The following is a 22,714-nucleotide window of genomic DNA, read 5'->3' on the forward strand; positions in this document are numbered from 1 at the left end:
CCCCGGAGGAGCCGAGAACTTGGGGCCCCGCTCCTCAGTGAGCCCCCAGAGAAAAGCAGTCAATCACTCCCATCTCCCTGGTCTCCTGCCACACTCCGTGCTCACCCAGCCTGTGACTGAGCGTTTCTATCTCTGGGCACCCGACCCCGTGTGGAGACTCCAAACCCAGCAGAGTCCTGTGGTGTGCTCCCATGTTGCAACTCCCAGGGGAGGAGGGGAGTCTCCCCGGATCTGCCACTTGTTGGGTCCCTGCTGGAAGAGCACTGGCCCGACTGCCTAGCAGATCTCGGTTTATAGCAACCCTGAGCTCAGAGCCCACTCCTCTGCTCTGTCTCTGCAGCTGGCTTCCCCGTTCTGATACCTGGGAGCTCTGCCGCACTCAGGCACCCCTGCTCTTTCTGTGACCCCAAGGGTCCTGAGACCACACTGTCCCAGCGAGGGTTCCACTCCCTGCTCAGCCACTGGAGCAGCATCCCTCAGCGGAGCCGACTTCTAAAAGTTCCGATTTTGTGCTCCGTGGCTCTATCATTTGCCAGTAGTGGCTGAGAGAGGCCCCCTCCCCTGCCATCTATCTTCCTGAATATCGCCTCAGATTCACTTTGCACATCCTACCTTCCAGAATGTGGTCGCTTTTCTGTTCATAGAGTTGCTGCTGTTCTTTTCTTTGATCTCCTGTTGAGTTTGTCAGTGTTCAGAGTGGTTTGATAACTATCTGGCTGAATTCCTGGGACCAGATGAAATTAAGGTCTCCTACTCCTCTGCCATCTTGCTCCTCCCCCCCCAGGATTACTCTTAAAACTAGTAATGCAGTGGTTGGATTTAGTGTGCTATGTTTCTATAATAAATGTAAGATTTCAAGAAACTGAAACACAATTATCTACAAAGGGAACAGCTATGGTATCCCAAGTCAGTGGGGGTTACTCCCCCAAGCAAATTGGTGTTACCTCCTCAGCTAGCATATGTTGCTCTCCAGCCAGGGATTTGGAGCAGGGAGTGAGACCTGGAGCTATGGATGCACAGAGAGACTTTCATGTAATCTAGATCTGCCACACTGAAACGTTTTGATGTCATTGTGTGGAAAGGGAACCCTAATATGTCTTGACTTCTGCCCCCATCAGTGACTTGTGTTAGCTCTAGAGTTGTCTAGGTCACATGTGATTTCGCCAACCCACCTGCAGCCTGCTTCAATGCTGCTTTGTAGATGGCCAGCCTAAGTGCTGATTCCATTCTTGTCCTCTCTCACTGCTCAGACTTGACAAGGACCTGTGAGCTTAGTCGTTTGACCTGGTCCCCTCCTGTCACTCAGTCCTCAGGCCATCTCTAAAAGTCCCAACAAAACCCATCTCGTCTAGCACATCTCCCAGTGTGCCTTCCTCTGAAATACGTTCCTGTCTTTACCATCCTGACACCCTGAAATGAAGCTATTGAAAATGCTTCTGGCTCTCCCTGTTTTGACTCTCTCACTTAAATTAACATTGAGCACAGTAATGAATGGCCACTACACCTCTCCTAACTTCCTCAGAGAATATTTTTCTTGACAGGAATGACTGTTTTGAGCATTGACACAAGCATACTTTTCTTTTAAGGATCTGTCTGGTGAGCCTATGGCAAAGATGTCCCTGGAAGAAATAAATGATCTCCAGCTGGTGGGAAAATACATACAACCAGAAACCAAGGAAGTGAATGGAGTCCTTATGACCAAGATAATGAGTAATAATTGGGACAAAATCTGGAATTTTCAAGCAAAACCTGATGATCTCCTCATTGCAACCTATGCAAAGGCAGGTAGGTTTGGGAAACTGGCAGTGGAGAAGCCAGCTGTAGAGGAGTGGTGATGTCTGGAAGGGCACCCCTATTTTAAAAATGCAGATTTTCGGGGGGCGGAGCAAGATGGTGGAGGAGTAGGAGACCTGGATTTCATCTGGTCTCGGGAATTCAGCTGAATAGGGAATCAAACCATCCTGAACACCTACAAACTCAACAGGAGATCGAAGAAAAGAATAGCAACTCTGAACAGAAAAGCGACCACTTACTGGAAGGTAGGAGGTGCGGAGAAGTGAATCTGAGGCGATATTCGGAAGGATAGGCGGTGGGGGAGGGGCCTCCCTCGGCCGCTTCTGGCAAGTGATAGAGCTATGGAGCACAAAATCAGAACTTTTAGAAGTCGGCTCCGCTGAGGGACGTCGCTCCAGTGGCTAAGCTGGGGGTGGAACCCTCGTGGGACAGGGTGGTCTCAGGACCCTTGGGGTCACAGAAAGAGCAGGGGTGCCTGAGTGCAGCAGAGCTCCCAGGTATCAGAGTGGGTAAGCCAGAGCCGAGGCGCGGGCTTTCAGCTCAGGGTTGCCATAACCTGTGATCCGCGGCCCAGTCAGGCCACTGCTCCTCCAGCAGGGACACAACAAGCGACAGAGCCTAGGAGACTCCCCTTCCTGCCCTGGGAGGAGCGGTGAGGAAGCGCACCGCAGGGATCTCTGGGTTTGGAGACTCCACACGGGGTCAGGTGCCAGAGATAGTAACGCTGGCTCACAGGCCAGGTGAGCATGGAGTGCAGCCGAGACCAGGGAGATGGGAGTGACTGACTGCTTTTCTCTAGGGGCACACTGAGGAGCAGGGCCCTGAGTTCTTGGCTCCTCTGGGCAGAGATTGGGAGGCCACCATTTTCACTCTCATTCTCCAAAGCTGTACCGAGAGCTTGCAGGGAACAAAAGCGCCTGAGAGCAAACCCGAGCAGATTGCTTAGCCCGGACTGACAAGGGCAGGGCAATTCCGCGTCCAGCAAAGACATTTGGGAACCATGGCAACAGGCCCCTTCCCCAGAAGATCCGCATGAACGGCCAACCAAGACCAACTTTACCGATCCAGGAGAATGGGAGAACTCCAGCGCTAAGTGAATACTGCACACAGAATACATGGCTTTTTTACCATGATTCATTAGTCTTTCAAAGTTAATTTTTTAACTGTTTTATTTAAATTTTTCTCTTTCCCTTTTTCAACCAACATCTTATCAATCCCTTTTTGAAAAAAAAATTTTTATTTTTCATTTTTAGAGTCATATTCTATCCCTTCATAGTAGTTACCCTTATTTTTGGCATATATATATAAGTTGGTCTCTTTAAAATTTTGAGATACAGATTCTTCTAACAGATCAAAATATACTCTAAATCAGGAGTGTATGGCTTGGTTCTAATCTCCTGCCTGATCACATTCTCTCCCTTTGTTTTTTTAAATCTTCTTTCTTTTTTCAAACAACTTCTTATCTTATCAATTCCTTTTATAAAATCTTTTATAATTTTCATCTTTACAGTCATCTTCCATCTCTTCATTGTATCAACCCTTATTTTGTACATATATAGTCTTTCTTTCCTTAAAATTTTACGAGACACTTTCTTCTAACAGACCAAAATACACCCAAAATCTAGTATGTGGCATGATCTATGCACTAGCCTGATCATATTTAATCATATTCTGGGTTTTTTTTGTTCTGTTTTTGTTCTTTTTTATCTTTTTCTGATTCTTTTTTTTTTTTGTCTTTCTTTTTTCTTTCTTTCCCTTTCTTTTCCCCTGGTTTCAGATCTTTTCTGATTTGTTGAGAGTATATTTTCTGGGGACGTTGTTAACCTGTTAGCATTTTGTCCTCTCATTGATCTATTCTCCTCTGGACAAAATGACAAAATGAAAAAAATCACCTCAGCAAAAAGGACAAGAGGTAGTATCATCTGCCAGGGACCACTCAATACGGACATTAGTACGATGTCGGACCTAGAGTTCAGAATCATGATTTTAAAGATACTAGCCGGGCTTGAAAAAAGCATGGAAGTTATTAGAGAAACTCTTTCTGGAGAAATAAAAGAACTAAAATCTAACCAAATCAAAATCAAAAAGGCTATTAATGAGATGCAATCAAAAATGGGGGCACTAACTGCTAGGATAAATGAGGCAGAAGAGAGAATCAGCGATAAAGAAGACCAAATGATGGAAAATAAAGAAGTTGAGAAAAAGAGAGATAAACAACTACTGGATCACAAGAGCAGAATTCGAGAGATAAGTGATACCATAAGACAAAACAATATTGGAATAATTGGGATCCCAGAAGAAAAAGAAAGAGAGAGAGGAGCAGAAGGTATATTGGAGCAAATTATAGCAGAGAACTTCCCTAATGTGGGGAAGGAAACAGGCATCAAAATCCAGGAGGCACAGAGAACCCCCATCAAAATCAATAAAAATAGGTCAACACCCCAACATCTAATAGTAAAACTTACGAGCCTCAGAGACAAAGAGAAAATCTTGAAAGCAGCTCGGGAGAAGAGATATGTAACCTATAATGGTAGAAATATTAGATTGGCAACAGACCTATCCACAGAGACCTGGCAGGGCAGAAAGGACTGGCATGATATTTTCAGAGCACTAAACGAGAAAAATATGCAGCCAAGAATACTATATCCAGCTACTCTGTCATTGAAATTAGGAGAGATAAAAAGCTTCCAGGACAAACAAAAACTAAAGGATTTGCAAACACGAAACCAGCCCTCCAAGAAATATTGAAAGGGGTCCTCTAAGCAAAGAGAAAGCCTAAAAGCAGCATAGACCCGAAAGGAACACAGACAAAATACAGTAACAGTCACCTTACAGGCAATACAATGGCACTAAAATCATATCTTTCAATAGTTACCCTGAATGTAAATGGGCTAAATGCCCCAATCAAAAGACACAGGCTATCAGATTGGATTAAAAAACAAGACCCATCAATATGCTGTCTGCTAGAGATTCATTTTACACCCAAAGACACCCCCACATTGAAAGTGAGGGGGTGGAAAACCATTTACCATGCTAATGGACATCAAAAGAAAGCTGCGGTGGCAATCTTTATATCAGACAAATTAGATTTTATTTTTTTAAAGATTTTATTTATTTATTTGAGAAAGAGATAATGAGAGAGAGAGAGCACATGAGAGGGGGGAGGGTCAGAGGGAGAAGCAGACTCCCTGCTGAGCAGGGAGCCCGATGCGCTACTCGATCCAGGGACTCCAGGATCATGACCTGAGCCGAAGGCAGTTGCTTAAACAACCGAGCCACCCAGGCGCCCCTGACAAATTAGATTTTAAAACAAAGACTGTAATAAGAGATGAGGAAGGACACTATATCCTACTTAAAGGTTCTATCCAACAACAGTATCTAACAATTGTAAATATGCCCCTAAATGGGAGCAGCCAATTATATAAGCCAATTAATAACAAAAGCAAAGAAACACATCAACAAAAATACAATAATAGTGGGGGACTTTAACACCCCCCTCACTGAAATGGACAGATCATCTAAGCAAAAGATCAACAAGGAAATAAAGACTTTAAATGACACCCTCGACCAAAAAGACTTCACAGACATATTCAGAACATTCCATCCCAAAGCAACGGAATACACATTCTTCTCTAGTGCCCATGGAATATTCTCCAGAATAGAACACATCCTAGGTCACAAATCAGGTCTCAACCAGTACCAAAAGATTGAGATCATCCCCTGCATATTTTCAGACCACAATGCTTTGAAACTAAACTCACTCCCAAGAGGAGACTGGGAAAGAACACAAATACATAGAGGCTAAAGAGCATTCTACAAAGGAATGAATGGCTCAACCAGGAAATTAAACAAGAATTTAAAAAAATTCATGGAAACCAATGAAAATGAAAACACAACTGTTCAAAATCTTTGGGATGCAGCAAAGGCAGTCCTAAGAGGAAAGTATATAGCAATACAAGCCTTCCTCAAGAAACGGGAATGGTCTCAAATACACAACCTAACCCTACACCTAAAGGAGCTAGAGAAAGAACAGCAAATAAAGCCTGAACCCAGCAGGAGAAGAGAAATAATAAAGACCAGAGCAGAAATCAATGAAATAGAAGCCAAAAGAACAGTGGAACAGATCAACGAAACTAGGAGTTGGTTCTTGGAAGAATTAACAAGATTGATAAACCCCTGGCCAGACTTATCAAAAAGAAAAGACAAATGACCCAAATCAACAAAATCATGAATGGAAGAGGAGAGATCACAACCAACATCAACGAAATACAAACAATTATAAGAACATATTATGAGCACCTATATGTCAGCAAATTAGATAACCTGGAAGAAATGGATGCATTCCTAGAGATGTATCAACTACCAAAATTGAACCAGGAAGAAATAGAAAACCTGAAAATACCTATAACCACTAAGGAAATTGAAGCAGTCATCAAAAATCTCCAAACAAAAAAAGCCCAGGGCCAGATGTCTTCCCAGAGGAGTTCTACTAAACATTTAAAGAAGAATTAATACCTATTCTCCTGAAACTGTTCCAAAACATAGAAATGGAAGGAAAACTTCCAAACTCATTTTATGAGGCCACCATTACCTTGATCCCAAAACCAGACAAAGACCCCATCAAAAAGGAGAATTACAGACCAATATCCTTGATGAACATGGATGCAAAAATTCTCACCAAAATACTAGCCAGTAGGATCCAAAAGTACATTAAAAGGATTATTCACCGGGGCACCTGGGTGGCTCAGTTGGTTAAGCGACTGCCTTCGGCTCAGGTCATGATCCTGGAGTCCCGGGATCGAGTCCCACATCGGGCTCCCTGCTCAGCGGGGAGTCTGCCTCTCCCTCTGACCCTCCCCCATCTCATGCTCTCTCTCTCTCTCTCATTCTCTCTCTCAAATAAATAAATAAATAAACTTAAAAAAAAGGATTATTCACCAAGACCAAGTGGGATTTATCCTAAGGCTGCAAGGTTGTTACAACAACCACAAATCAATCAACGTGAGACAATACATTAACAAAAGAAAGAACAACAATCATATGATCCTCCCAATAGATGCAGAAAAAGCATTTGACAAAGTACAGCATTCTTTCTTGATCAAAACTCTTCAAAGTATAGGCATAGAGGGTACATACCTCAATATCATAAAAGCCATCTTTGAAAAACCTACAGAGAATATCATTCTCAATGGGGAAATACTGAGAGCTTTCCCCCTAAGGTCAGGAACACAGCAGGGATGTCCACTATCATCACTGCTATTCAACATAGTATTAGAAATTCTAGCCACAGCAATCAGACAACAAAAAGAAATCAAAGGCATCCAAATCGGCAAAGAGGAAGTCAAACTCTCACTCTTTGCAGATGATATGATACTTTATGTGGAAAACCCAAAAGACTCCACCCCAAAACTGCTAGAACTCATACAGGAATTCAGTCAAGTGGCAGGATATAAAATCAATGCACAGAAATCAGTGGCATTCCTATACACCAACAACAAGACAGAAGAGAGAGAAATTAAGGAGTCGATCCCATTTACAATTGCACCCAAAACCATAAGATATCTAGGAATAAATCTAACCAAAGAGGCAAAGGATCTGTACACAGAAAACTCTAAAATACTCATGAAAGAAATTTAGGAAGACACAAAGAAATGGAAAAACGTTCCATGCTTATGGTTTGGAAGAACAAACATTGGGAAGATGTCAATGCTACCTAGAGCAATCTACACATTCACTGCAATCCCCATCAAAATACCATCCACTTTGTTCAAAGAAATGGAACAAATCATCCTAAAATTTGTATGGAACCAGAAGAGACCCTGAATAGCCAGAGGAATGTTGGAAAAGAAAAGCAAAGCTGGCGGCATCACAATTCCGGACTTCCAGCACTATTACAAAGCTGTCATCATCAGGACAGTATGGTATTGGCACAAAAACAGACACATAGATCAATGGAACAGAATCGAGAGTCCAGAAATGGACCCTCAACTCTATGGTCAACTAATCTTTGACAAAGCAGGAAAGAATGTCCAATGGAAAAAAGACAGTCTCTTCAACAAATGGTGTTGGGAAAATTGGACAGCCACATGCAGAAGAATGAAACTGGACCATTTCCTTACACCACACACAAAAATAGACTCTAAATGGTTGAAAGACCTCAATGCGAGACAGGAGTCCATCAAAATCCTAAAGGAGAACAGCAGGTTCTCCTAAAGGAGGCAGCAACCTCTTCGACCTCAGCCGCAGCAACTTCTTCCTAGAAACATCGCCAAAGGCAAGGGAAGCAAGGGCAAAAATGAACTATTGGGATTTCATCAAGATAAAAACCTTTTGCACAGCAAAAGAAACAATCCACACAACCAAAAGACAACCGACAGAATGGGAGAAAATATTTGCAAATGACATATCAGATAAAGGGCTAGTATCCAAAATCTATAAAGAACTTGTCAAACTCAACACCCACAGAACAAATGATCCAATCAAGAAATGGGCAGAATATATGAACAGACATTTTTCCAAAGAAGACATCCAAATGGCCAACAGACACATGAAAAAGTCCTCAACATCGCTCGGCATCAGGGAAATCCAAATCAAAACCTCAGTGAGATACCACTTCACACCAGTCAGAGTGGCTAAAATTAACAATCAGGAAATGACAGATGTTGGCGGGGATGCGGAGAAAGGGGAACCCTCCTACACTGTTGTTGGGAATGCAAGCTGTTGCAACCACTCTAGAAAACAGTATGGAGGTTCCTCAAACAGTTGAAAATAGAGCTACCATACGATCCAGCAATTGCACTACTGGATATTTACCCCAAAGATACAAATGTAGGGATCTGAAGGGGTACGTGCACCCCAATGTTTATAGCAGCAATGTCCACAATAGCCAAACTGTGGAAAGAACCAAGATGTCCATCGACAGATGAATGGATAAAGAAGATGTGGTATATACACACAAAGGAATATTATGCAGCCATTAAAGGAATGAGATCTTGTCATTTGCAATGACGTGGGTGGAACTGGAGGGTATTATGCTGAGTGAAATAAGTCAATCAGAGAAAGACATGTATCATATGACCTCAATGATATGAGGAATTCTTAATCTCAGGAAACAAACTGAGTGGTGGAGTGGTGGGGGGTGGGAGGGAGGGGGTGGCTGGGTGATAGACATTGGGGAGGCTATATGCTATGGTGATAGCTGTGAATTGTGCAAGACTGTTGAATCACAGATCTGTACTTCTGAATCAAATAATGCAATATATGTTAAGTAAAAAAAAGAAGAAGAAGATAGCAGGAGGGGAAGAATGAAGGGGAGTAAATCGGAGGGGGAGAAGAACCATGAGAGACGATGGACTCTGAAAAACAAACTGAGGGTTCTAGAGGGGAGGGGGGTGGGGGGATGGGTTAGCCTGGTGATGGGTATTAAGGAGGGCACGTTCTGCGTGGAGCACTGGGTGTTATGCACAAACAATGAATCATGGAACACTACATCAAAAACTAATGATGTCATGTATGTTGATTAACATAACAATAAAAAATTAAAAATATAAAAATATAAAAATGCAGATTTTCACCAGGCCTGACCCTGGGAGAAATGAAACCAGACTTGCTTCTGAGCTCCAGTCCCTCAGGATCCAAGGTCTTCCTGTTTACTTAGGTAGAATCCCAGATCCTCAAAGGACTTAATGAATTACAAGATTATTTAAATGCAGAGTCTAAAAAATTATACAGAGGTTCTCACAGTAATCTTGCGAACCCAGCCACTCCTGGTTCCCGTCAGCCAAGCAATCTAGGAAGCGAGCACAACCCTTGCCCATAAGAAGCATCTCTTAATGGGGGGACACCAATGTGGAAATAAAGGCTTTCACCCCAATATGAAACGTTCTAATAGCTTCGGGTCCAACACCCACACAAGTACAGTCGGAAGGATCTGGGAAAGGGGAGGTGACACTTACCAGGATCTTATAAAATGAAGAGGAGGCTGTGACAAAAGTGAGGGTCTGCAAGTGCAAGGGGTTTCGAGGCTTGTGCAGGGGTGGAGGAACAAAGAATATCCTAACCGGGGAGGCCAATAGAATGACAATCTCCCTGCAATACCTGCATTTGTAACATCAAGCCATGTGACCAAGTGAGGTGATAAACCTGAAGCTGTAACCAGTTTGGGAAGGTCTCTCACCGGCCATTTAACTCTGTAAGAGGAACTCTCGTATTCATAACCAGAAAGATTTCAGAAAAGAATCAGTTCACCACATTCTCCCAACCTTCCTTGGACTGTTTCTGTCCTCTGTGTCTGGTAAGTCGCTCCTTAGCCTCACTCTCTTCTCAGGACTTAGCATTACTTAAAACTAGGGCAGGCACTTCCTGTCAGCAGGGTTCAATTCTTCAAGTATCTCCTTTTCTGTCTGGTTTGTACTGGACACTTCTGGTTAGAACTGAACTTGAATTTGCATTGCACCTCAGAGAAGGAATTTTTCAGCTCACCTTTGAAATTATGCAGTCAATCTCAAGGTCGCTCAGGATGGTCCCCAAGTTTCCAGCCTTATTCCCTCACCTCTCCCACCACCTCTTACCTGCTGTGAGCCCACTTACACTTACCAATTCAGAAATGTGACTTGTCTTTATCCTGGTTCCTGAGGCTCCCCCTACCTGGGAGCCTGGGATGCCCTGGCTTCTTAATGCAGATGAACATTCCGGTACTGTTTCAACTCTTCACTCCAAAACCACCAACTGAACTCAGCCTTACTGACCCCTTCTGCACCAAGATGGCCCTCCTCCTCTGAACTCCTGTAGCCCTTTGCACATCCTTTTTGTCTCTAACTGTACACTGTTCATCTTCTAGTTATCTGTGTATATGTCATATTTATCAGTGAGCAGCAGTTTTGACTAAGAGCCAGAGAAACACCAAATACTTTTGGTGGAAAAAGGAAAATGGATATCTGGTGGACAGTGAGCAGAATCTAGCTCTTTACTGACCTATATGCCTATTTGCACTTCTCTTCTGTATCCATTAGGATTTAATTTGGCTACAAGTGTCAGAAAACCCAAAAGAAAAAGCAGTCTGGAGATTAGCAGTCAGGGCTGAAGTGGTGGCTACGTTGATCATCAAAGACCCTGGCTCTTTCTAACTTTCTGCACACATTCCAAAAAGCAGCAAGAAGGTAGGAAGGGAGGAATAGGTTGTGTTCCTTCTCTTGAAAGACAACTTCCCAAAATGGCATGGCCCCATCATGTAAGAAAGACTGGTAAATATTACCTTTGAGGCAAGTAGCTGTATGTTCAGCTAAAAATTTATTAATGTGAGAAAGAAGGGAAGAATGGATATAAGCTAGGCAAGAGGTAGTCTCTGTCCTAACTTATCTCCTCCAAAAAGATTGTAAACTGGTTAGGACAGGGACAGTGGTTAATTCATCTTTGTATCTCCCTACATTCATTTCATTCAATACGCATTTGCTGAAACTACATTTACTAGGTGCAAAGCCCTTATGTGAGGCACTGGAGATTAAAGAGGAGGTGATAAGTGAGCTGATTCCGCTTAACACTCAGCATATGTGAATTTTACTGAATACATAAATAATCAAGGAAATGAATTAAATTGTGCAGTGAGTGGATGAAATTGATAATAACTAATGCTCTAGGCACAACCTGGACACAAGAGATTGTGGACATGATCCAAAATGACGGAGATGTGCAGAAGTGCCAGAGGGCCAACACCTTTGACCGGCATCCTTTCATCGAGTGGGCTCTACCCCCACCGCTCAACTCAGGTAAGTTGGCCCAAAAAAAACCCATGAGGCTGTAACTAAGACCCATGATCACTGTGCTCAGTCAGTTTGCACCTGAAAAGAGAATTGTTTCTATAGTTAGCCTTCTGGAAAATATTTCCAAAGGACACTGGGAAAGAGGTAAAAGTCAATGTACTCACTTCAACTGGGAAACAAGGCTTTTAAATCTATCTTCTAAAATATATATTTGGTGAGCATGAGAGAGCACATTCCCACTAGTGATTGGGAATTCAAGAGTGATGATGACTGTGTAACACAGAGAAGGCAAGGAGAAGACTCCTAGCACCCAGTGGTTAAGAACCATATTCCTCTGTCATTGTGCTCCTTCTCACAGAGGATTGTCTTTGTATATATTTTATCTATAACCTGTCTACCACAAAATCAAACTAACATATATAATAGCATTACCATCAACAATTACACTTCACAACAAAGATACTAAGAAATACAAGATACAGAACCCTTGAAGAGCTTGAAATCAATTAGGAATAAAGGGCATGTTTTTATAAAGTAAATAGTGGCAAACAGTAGCTTTTGTAATAAGAGACAACCCAGTGGTGAAAAGCCGCAGATTTTGGAATCAAACAATTCAGCTTCAAATATTTTATCCGGGTGACATTGAGCAAATGATTAACTCTCAAAACCTAATGTTATATTCATTTATAAAGTAATACCTATTGAAAACCCATTATTGATTGAGTCATCTATTCTAGCACCTTTAGTTGAAAAAAAAATCTTTTTTTTCCCCATTGAATAACCTTGGCTCCTTTTCCAAAATTGATTAACTACATATACATGGGTATATTCTGTACTTTCTATTCTATTCCTTTCCATTGTGTGTCTATCTTTATGCCAACACCACACCTTTGGATTACTGTAGATTTATAAGTTATGAAGTTAGGAAATTAGGTAGCATAAATTCTCCAATTTTTTTCTTCTTTTTCAAACTTGCTTTATCTATTTTAGGATCTTTGTAAATTCTAGAATCAGCCTGTAACTTTCTACAGAAAAAAAATCTGGTATTTGGCTGGGATTGCATTGAATCTATTGATCTATTTGGGGAGGACTATTACCCTAACAAAATCAGGTTTTCTGATCTGTGAGTGTGGTTTATTTCTTCAATTATTTAGGCCTTGTTTAATTTCCCTCAACAGTGTTTTATACCTTCCATCACTTAAGTCTGGCACATCTTCAATCAAATTTAACCATAAATAGTTTTATTTTATGCTATTATAAATGGCATTTTTGTATTTTAATTTTTAAATTTCTGTTTCTAATTCTCTATTACCCCCCACGGATTTGACCCTGTGAATTGTCACTCTGGCAGATGTCCCCAGTGGCCAGTACCAGCTGCTTCCCTCTCCAGGGTGTCCCAATCCACCTCACTGGGTTTGGGGTCATCCTCCACTAGCCCAGTGGTGGCAGGATCAGGGCTAGCCCCTAGGCCCAACAGTATAGAATCAGTGCCTTGGCATGTTGGTACACCTCGACACTGATCAGTGCCCACACCACTTTTATGAGTGTTTCACATGTAGTGGGGAGCTTGCTAATTTCCTTGGACATTTTCATTGGTGCAGACAGCAGGTGTTCAGGTCATTTGTATTAGGCCATTAGATTTTGTGCCACTACACACCAGGAGTGGGACCCATGATACCCCATAGTGTCAGGGGACAAGATGCCACAGCAGCAAGATATGCAGTGACAGAGGGACCACAGGCCCCAGTCACTCTTGCCTTTTTGAGGGGCCATGACTTCCCCAGTGTGGGCATCCCTACCATCCAGGTTAGAATTCAGAGTCCTAGTGCCTCCCACAAGCAAAGCCAATCAGGCCAGGAGAGTCTCCCTCTCCTCTTAGGGGCAATGCACCTTTCTCTGGTCCCATACTTGGGCAACTTGTGCAACTCATATGTTCCCCTCTGTTAACTAAAGACAATAGGACCTTGCCAAAATCTTGGCCAGTTGTCCCTAACAGTCAGTAGCGGGGTCTGTGCTAAAAGCTGAGACTCACACTCAAAGTCTAACACCCACTGCAGGTACCCCCTGGACATTAATAAATGGAAAACGCATCTATAGCCCCTCAAACCAGCTGCAATTAGCAATACCCTTAAAGTTTGAGAGAATTCTGGTTGCTTTTTTTGGAGCTTTCACTTTTGGGATGGGAACTTGGGGCAGACTTCTAAATAGACAGCATGCAGTTGGACTCCTCCCCAATGGATTACCCACCTGAGAAAGCCATTTGCAGCTAAAATACATTCCTCATTATCAAAGGCAAACTGACTCAATCCATCCTGATTGTGAAGCCATTTGTGACTTTGTTAAAATAACATTTGTTAGTAGAGCCCCAGGTAGGCTGGTGAGCCTCAGTTTAAGAAAAAACTATAAGGAATTGAAATAGAGAGGTTTACTACTCCTAGGTCTTGGTGGTTGGCAGTGAGGAATTAGTAGGCTATTTCTTTTGCTTGTGCAGGATTTTTAATTTTCTTCCTCTTACTTCCTTCTTTCCCATCACTGCCAGGTCTCCAGAGGGTGCCTCCCCTTCTCTATATATCTGATTCTCCACCAGAAGCTGTGCTTCTCCAACCAAGGCTGCTACTCTGCAATTTCAATCCCCTTCCCCTGAGTTTCATGCTGCATGTGGCCAAATCCCAGTCTGTATTTGGTTGTTTGTTTGTTTGTTTGTTTTTAAGATTTTATTTATTTATTTGAGAGAGAGAGAGCACAAGCAGGGGGGCGCAGAGGGGCAAAGGGAGAGGGAGAACCAGATACCCCATTGAGCAGGGAGGTCAACATAGGGCTCAATCCCAGGACCCTGGAATCAGAGCTGAACCGAAGGCAGATGCTTCACTGACTGAGCCACCCAGGTGCCCCCTGTACTTGATATTTTAACACTCAGCATTGGACATTCTGTTTCCAAGGAGGATTTTATCTGAGATTCATCTAGTTGTTCCTTGTCTGTCTGCTGCTTTCCACAATGTCTCTTAGGCCTCCCCCTCTATGGCTTTCCACACCCACAGACTAACTGATTTCCAGTCGTGGCTGTCACATTTACTAACTTGGAGAAATTACTTGACCACAGTAAGGCTCAAATTTTCATCTGAAAATACATCCCAGCACAGAGCACAGTGCTGGTGTTTGGTGGCTGTTGCAGTTCTTGGCCTGGAAAGTAAAGGTTAAAAGAAAGCATGAAGCTATTTACATGGAACTGCTAACCTTGTAGAGTTGGCCAATAACCCACCTCCCTTAAGAGGGAAGCCAGCTCTTCTCCAGCTGCCTTAATCTACTCCCCATTGCAGTAATAGAACACCCCAAAGGACAAAATATTCAAGTGCTTGTTGGGGACATAGTTGCACCAACCTCACCTCCCAAAACTTCTTCATCTTCCCACACAAGTATAACCAATACCCGGCAAATAAGGAGAGTAATGTTGCCTCAGTGGTTTCCAGTATCTCATTAGTGCTTTCCTTTATCTGAATGGATGGTAAAAGTGTCATTAGGAGGGAATCATTTAGACATGTAAAAACCATAATTTTAGGCAGAGCCAGCTATTTGGTAAACCTCATTTCAGATATCTGACAAAACAATAATATTGAATTCATGGAGCTGACGAGAAGTGTTCCGCTAAATGGTGTAGCCTTCTTTCCCAGGTCTGGATCTGGCCAGCAAAATGCCTTCTCCTAGAACTATGAAGACTCACCTGCCTGTTCAGTTGCTGCCACCTTCCTTCTGGAAAGAAAATTCAAAGGTAGGAAAAGCCAACTTTTCAAACCCAGTTTTGGTCAGTATGGGTAGATAATGTATCCATCTAAATAGAAAAAATCAAAGATATTGAAAAATAAGTAATCAATGGAGGTATAGGGCAGATGGCATTACTCCCACATTCCCACATACTCCATGCTGTATCCAGCTTTCCTTCAAAATATTATTTCTGGGTACATACTAGGAAGTTTTCAGACAAAATCATTCTGGTTGGTTGCCAATTAAGCCATAGCCAAAGAGAGCAATTGGTGAAACAAAGCACATATTTCCTGAAGAAGGCTATTATCTTAGTTCAAATCATCTAAGAAACAAAAGCCACGGCCAAGGAAGACATAAAAGGAATTTATTTAGGGAAAACCTGTGGAGAGAAAGGTAGAGCAAGGCAAAGGAGGATGATACTACATTGGCCACCCTTAGAGCATATTTCATGGAGCAAGCACCCAGGAACTATTACACCGCTATGTCCTCCATTTCCAAAATTTTTCATTTATTTTGACTCTTCCAAATTCAGGTTCAATGTGCAATGTACATCAAATATACTGGTGTTTCTTTTTGATGTATGCTTAATCAGTGAGCCTTAAAGTCAAATATTGACTTACAAATTTGCCATGAAAAGTGTAGCCATCCAGCAGAATCAAATGCTTATATCAGCTAGACCAACATGTCTTCTCTCTGTGAGCAAGCTGCTTTAGAAATCCAGACTGAACCCTTACCAAGGAAACCATAGGGGTCAAGTCTGTTAGCCAAAACACTCTCTCCTCCATGCAGTGCTCAGATACACAGTGCAAGTAATTGTTTTTTACTCTCATTTTTCTGGGCTTCTCTGAGTCACCAGCACTTCGTCTTGACCATCTCTGAATAAGGTACAGTACAATTGAATAGGATTCCATATATCAAAATGCTATCCCATTCCTGATCTGCTTCCCTGGGATTACATCTAGGTCACCTTCATTTTTGAAAACTTCCTGCTTTATACGCACAGATAAATAACTTCACTCATATGTGACTGTTGCTGCTCAAGAAGCAATATTATTTCCAAATGCTATTGTAGACTCAATGTCAGAAGACAAAATAACATCTTGTTAGTCATCATACTAGCACCTTCTTTTTGTAAAACCAGGCCTTGTAAAATGTAAAAATCTCAATGACAGCACCTCCTTTTATCTGCTCAAAATTGTGGATTATTTGAGTAGGAAAGGACCTTAAAGAGCTTAGCCCAAGATTTGCATTTTATGATGCAGTGATAAGCTAAATAATCATCCCCTAAAGATATCCATGTCCTAATAACCAAAAACTGAATGCTACCTTACAAAGTAAAATGGGCTTTGCAGATGTGATTAAATTGGGGATCTTGAGATGGAAGATTATCCTGGATTATCTAGGTGGACCCTAAATATCATCACAAGGATCCTTATAAGAGGGAGGCAAGAAGATCAGAGGAAGAAGTGGGAGATGTGATAAGTGAAGCCAGGGATTGGGTCAAGAGCCAAGGAATGCAGGTGGCCTTGAGATGCTAGCAACATCAAGGGAAGGGATTCTCCCCTAACATCACCAAAAGGGACCAGCCCTGCCAACAGCTTGACCTGAGCCTAGTGAAATCTAGCCTCCAGAACCATATAAGAATAATTTTCTTATTGTTTTCAGGCACTACATCTGTGGGAATTTGTTACAGCCACCACAGGGGACTCACACAGCTGGATCAGCAGAAAATGTATTGGACATTAGGTCACTCCCAGTCATCTGACTCTCGCCACAAGCACACTGAATATGTTCCCTGCCTAGCCCAGACTGCCCTTTCACAATTACTCAGGCTTACAGAAAGGCAATAACCAACACAAGCATTAAGAAATACATTTACAGGGGCACCTGGGTGGCTCAGTCGGTTAAGTGTCTACCTTCAGTTCAGGTCATGATCTCAGGTCCTGGGATCAAGCCCCACATCCGGCTCCCTGATCAGCAGGTAGTCTGCTTCTCACTCTGCCTCTTCCTCCCCCTGCTTCTGTTCTCTCTCTCTCTCTCAAATAAATAAAACCAAAAAAATAAAAGAGAGAGAGTGAGAGAGAGAAAGAAAAGAAAGAAAGACATTTACATTATGACAAGATGGTGCAGCTGTGTCACAGTTTTTGGTTCCCTACCTGCTCTCATAAATATCAGAGAAAAATTGAGTGGTACGAAAAGAGGCAGGGAAATAGGCCTGGTCCATGTTCCTGTAATGCAGCAGTCTATGGAAAGGCAGTAGAGAAAGCAAGAGCCTGGGCCAATTGTCTGAAAGGGAAATGTCACTGGGTGAGTGGTTCTGTTGGACACAGGAATTCTGTTCAGTAAATGAGACATGGGAAAATGCTTGAGAAACCATTAATGTGCTCCTCCTCCCCGGCTCTGCTGAGAATGCACACAGAGGCCAGGTGGGCATGGAACCACAGGACAAGAAGCCAAGAGGTCAGCTCTCCCAAGCCACACCACAACCCTGTTTTTCCAATGAGAAGAATCATCACAAGCAGTTCCAAAGGGAGACTTAGCACTGCCCTCAAAGGTCCTGCAATCTTACCACAAATGAAAAGTTAAGAGTGATCATTCATCTGTAAGGCTGCAGCTCATCATGTACAGAGGAGACTAGACTAGACAACTGAGTGCTTTAGCTACCCCCTGTGCAATAACCTAGTTAGAGTTCTTGCTTAGTGCAAGCCAAGGAGGACCTACCTTTCAAACACACTGGAAAATACCACAGTGGCCTCATTAGTCTTCAGAAATATCATAGTTAGGGTGACTGTAGTATTTATCCTGCAAACCAGGATACTCTTGAGAGAGAGGAGCATACGTGCATGCTCCTAATCATTATCTAAGACCACAGATATACACTGGAACTCTGTCTGGGCATACTGGAAGATGTGGTCATCCTGCTTACAGAAAATGCATGCACGTTCAGTTACTCAAATAGAATAGTCTAAGATTCTAATAACATGGTCCTCTGCACTGAGCAATAATATTTCTCTGTTTTGTTTGCTGTCTGTCTCAATTCCCTTGCTGGTTGATTTAAGATTATCTATGTGGCTAGAAATCCAAAGGACTCTCTGGTGTCCTACTACCATTTCTCAAGAATGAATAAAATGATGCCTGACCCTGGTACATGGGAGGAGTATATTGAGGCATTCAAAGCTGGAAAAGGTGAGTAAAAGGAAATTATGGGTTCATGTTTCCTCATTCATTCTTCACATTTCCTTGTTCATTATTGACATCAGAAAGGAAGGTTTTTCATTGAATGATTGTGGTCACCAAGGTCATGGGAGGATGTGGATGGCACATTGAAACTGGGTCATTTGGGGATAATTTAGTCAAGAGACTATTTAGAAAGCTACAGGCAGAGTTTAAAGAAACCAACAGGTGATAGTGCAGTGTTTTGGCGTGAACACCAGCAGGGAGCTATTGCCTACTGGAAAAAGGACAAGGCCCCTTAACAGGGGAAAGAGTCCACCACAGTGAGCCAACAGGAAGGGCATCAGGGAAATAAACCACACCCTTCTCACTCTCCTCCTGCCTCCAAAAACCTTTCAGTGCCTTTTGCTGGCAAATCCCAGGTGGAAGCCTGAGGACAAAGGAGTCCATTGACACAGTCCATAAAGGTCAATCTTGCAGGGTAGAGGAAGGTACAGAATGGATTTGGCAGGGCCAACAAAAGACACCCAGTGCACCTCTCCTCCTCCCAGTCACCATGAGAGAGAGAGCAAAGGTGCCCAAATATTTGGTAATTATAGATTTTTCAGAATGAAAATCAGCCCACTAAGGGACAGGATCTGTTGCATAACACTAATCTAGGCACCATGCAGTGATGCTGGGGGAGAGAAAGATTATGATCTCTGGCCACTACACAGTAACTCATGTGGTAGTAAATTCAAGAGCAAAAATATAAACCAAGGAATCCAGAATGCTTTTTATCATCTCCTTAAATATTAAAAAGTCCCTGTCTTCTGCAAATAAGAATTCTGGCCAGGGTCTTTTTCTTCTTTGTCTTTGTCCCTTTTATTTGAGACAATCATTCTCATTTTGTAAGTTTCAAGTTGATATTGATGCCCCCCCCTTCTCTCTTGTTCCCTCCAGTGCTGTGGGGTTCCTGGTATGACCATGTGAAGGGATGGTGGGATGCAAAAGACCAGCACCCTATTCTCTACCTCTTCTATGAGGACATGAAAGAGGTAAAAGGCAGTGCAATCTCCATTAGACCCACCATGTTCTCCAGTGCAGCAAACCACATTTGGGACCCTGGCATTTGGGCTTGCCCACAGAAGAGCCTTCCGTGCAAGTCCTTTCTCTCCATGACATTTTTCCCAACTCAGTTTTATCCTCAGAAGTTCTAACTACTTTTCTGCTCTTCTCAATTTTATTTGCTTCAGTTCACAATTTCCAGAAGATCCTTCCTCCTCAGGAAATATCACATGCCTTTATGGTTGAATTAATCCTGACACTCATGAACCATGTGTCTTCACCTACAGAATGGGTATCATCTCATTTTGTATCTCATGAAATTATTATAAGGATTTATTAGATCACATTTGTAAAGTGCCTAGTTGTGTTCAGTGAATGCTCAGGGAGAGTTTCCTTCTCCCTGTTCCACACCCCAGACCCACATCACAAATGAAGTTTAATCCATATAAACGTTGGCAGGATTGGTCCCACATATTGTGACAGAGAACGGATTTCTCCTTTTCAAGTCACTGTGTATGAGAAGCATGACAAATTCACTCTCATGACCCCAGGGATTAGTATCCTAGAATTACAAACTACTTATTATGCCAGCGCTGAGAAATCCAATCAAAAACTATAGCTCCCTGGGGCACCCGGGTGGCTCAGTCAATTGAGTGTCCAACTCTTGATTTCAGCTCAGGTCATGATCTCATGGGTCATGGGAATGAGCCCTGTGTCCAGCTCCGCGCTCAGCGGGTCATCTGCTTGAGGATTCTCCCCCTCTGCCTTTCCCCCTGCCCTCTCTCTCTCTCAAATGAAAAAACAAATCTTTTTTTTAAAAAAAGAAGCTATAGCTCCTTTTCTGCAACTCTTTGATCAGAAAGAACCAGTGCACAAGAATTTACATTTCTGGGTCAACTTGAGATCCCCTGTATTCATGCCCTTACTAACCTTCTATTAAACTCACAGGCTCTTTTGCCATCTTCTATAGCTCAAATACTAGAGTACGTCATACTGTGCTTCACCTGCAACATTTCCCCTCCTTTATACAACCTTCCTAATCTCTACCAGGAGACATAATTGTTCCTGTCAACAAATCTCATAATACTGTCTGTGTGCGAGCAGCATGTTTTCTGGGCAACGTTTTGCCCAGTTAGTTATGTCTACATTTATCCCCCTATTGCAAGGTGAGCCTCCTGGTGGCAAGAACGGCTCTCATCTTTGTGTCATGGCAGCACCTGAGATGGTACAGTGCCTTGCACATAGTCATCACCTAAGGGATAGTTGTTGAATATATTTGAACTGATCGCTTAACTCAATTCCTCCCAAATACTGTTTGTCCAAGCAGAATGTCATCCCTAAAAGAAAACCCAAATTTATTTGCTTTGTGTAACTCTTCCACATATAGGACCCAAAGCGGGAAATTCAGAAGATATTGAAGTTCCTAGAGAAAGAAATGCCCGAAGAAGTCCTGAATAAAATCATCTATCACACCTCCTTCGATGTAATGAAGCAAAACCCAATGGCCAACTACACCACTGTGCCTACTGTCCTCATGAACCAATCTGTCTCCCCTTTTATGAGGAAAGGTATGTAAATTTATATTCTTAAATACCAGATTGGACTCTGTAGTACCCATGATCTGCTTAGATTTTCCAGTAATGTTTCATGCCCCATTATTCCTTCCTATCAATGACACTACTGCATAATTTTCAGAGGCAAACTTTTTTCTCCACCCCGTTCTTGTGCTGGCTCCAAGGAAGCATGCTCCCTCCTCCCTGTACTCCTGTGGCAACCTCTGAGACTTTGACTTGTTTCAGGGATGCCTGGGGATTGGAAGAACTATTTCACTGTGGCTCAGAATGAAGAATTTGACAAAGACTACCAGAAGAAGATGGCAGGGAGCACCCTGACTTTCCGCACGGAGATCTGAGGACAACAGGGTAATACATCAGTCAGAACCTCCTTCCTAGATTTTAGACATTTGAGCCTCATAATCAAGAATACTTAAAACTACCATACCCATCCTCTAATCCTGACCTTTCCTACACTATCCATAGATTCTATGCCACTATGATATATTTCATCCAAATGTAATCAAATCCTGCATAGAAGTTTAAAATTAAATTACATGATCATTCACATAGACACCTATCTCTTGTGTAACACATTCTAGGCACTATGCAGTGATGCTGGGGAAAGAAAGATTATGATCTCTGGCCACTACAGAGTTATCTCATGTGGTAAGAGATGTGTAATAAGAATTCTGGCCAGGGTCTTTGTCTTCGTTGTCTTTGTCCCTTTTATTTGAGACATCCATGCTCATTTTGGAAGTTTCAAGTTGATAGTGATGCCCCCCCCTTCTCTCTTGTTCCCTCCAGTGCTGTGGGGTTCCTGGTATGACCATGTGAAGGGATGGTGGGATGCAAAAGACACATGACATACCCCATCGCTAGCTCACAATAGCCTGGCTGCCCAGATGCAGAATTCATGAAAAGAGAGAAATAAATAAGAGTAGAACTTCAACATAAGAGAAAGTGAACAAAACGCAAAGGAGAATTGAACACCAGGGAGAATATGTAAAGGAACCAGGGTTTATCCTTAACCATTAAGAATGAGACAGAGAGGATGGCCCAGCTCTTGGAAGTATTAAGTTGTAAGGCACAGATGGTGCTAGTGAGCTGTGCCTGATTCAGACAATCTCAAGCTGGATATGGTCTCAAGACCAAAGAGAAAGGCTGGAGTGGGAATGACTGATGAGCAGCACACGATAAACAAGAAACAGTTCACTTCTGACGCCAACACAAGGCTGGAAGACAGGAAACAACTTATATTTCAGATGAGCTTCTTAGAAAGGGGGGGAAAAGTCCCGAAATCAGTTTCCCCTCTCGCAAATAAAATAAAATACCAGCACCACATGCACTTTAAGAAAATCTTGACTATCACATTTCTGGAAGGATCACATTTCATGCCTCATAAAAAGAGGCTCTTAGCAAAATTGTCAGGATTGCCAAATTATTCAGCTACACATGTAATCATGTTCTGCTCCTTTTTTTTTTGTCATTAAAACCTCTCAAGAAAGTGTCTAGCATCATTTACACAAGTAGTGAGAAGATCAGTATTATTTTAAGTATTAAGTATTTAAGTATTTAAGTATATTAAGTATTTAAGTATTAAGAAGTATTATCTTAAAAGAATGTTAG

At 42.4% G+C, this 22,714-nt stretch overlaps 1 protein-coding gene across 1 annotated transcript; it reads left to right on the forward strand.

Moving 5' to 3' along the window:
- The first annotated feature begins 1,613 nt into the window (after window positions 1-1,613).
- On the forward strand, window positions 1,614-21,613 carry LOC112821508 (sulfotransferase 1C1). Its single transcript, XM_025868772.2, has 7 exons — window positions 1,614-1,785; window positions 11,430-11,558; window positions 15,221-15,318; window positions 18,371-18,497; window positions 19,428-19,522; window positions 20,920-21,100; window positions 21,332-21,613. The coding sequence occupies exons 1-7, from the start codon at window positions 1,614-1,616 to the stop codon at window positions 21,442-21,444; spliced, it is 915 nt and encodes a 304-aa protein (XP_025724557.2). The 3' UTR covers window positions 21,445-21,613.
- The last annotated feature ends 1,101 nt before the right edge of the window (window positions 21,614-22,714 follow it).

The sequence above is a fragment of the Callorhinus ursinus genome, unplaced genomic scaffold (assembly GCF_003265705.2).
Source record: "Callorhinus ursinus isolate GAN/ISIS: 27379988/994484 unplaced genomic scaffold, GSC_fseal_2.0 scaffold10, whole genome shotgun sequence".
Lineage (NCBI taxonomy): Eukaryota > Metazoa > Chordata > Mammalia > Carnivora > Otariidae > Callorhinus > Callorhinus ursinus.

Bases quoted from the DNA above. Each gene is read 5' to 3' on its own strand.
- LOC112821508 (XM_025868772.2), top strand. From the start codon at position 1,614: ATGTCCCTGGAAGAAATAAATGATCTCCAGCTGGTGGGAAAATACATA. The intron at 18,498-19,427 runs GTGAGTAAAAGG...TGTTCCCTCCAG, and splicing joins GGCATTCAAAGCTGGAAAAG to TGCTGTGGGGTTCCTGGTAT. The intron at 19,523-20,919 runs GTAAAAGGCAGT...TTCCACATATAG, and splicing joins TCTATGAGGACATGAAAGAG to GACCCAAAGCGGGAAATTCA.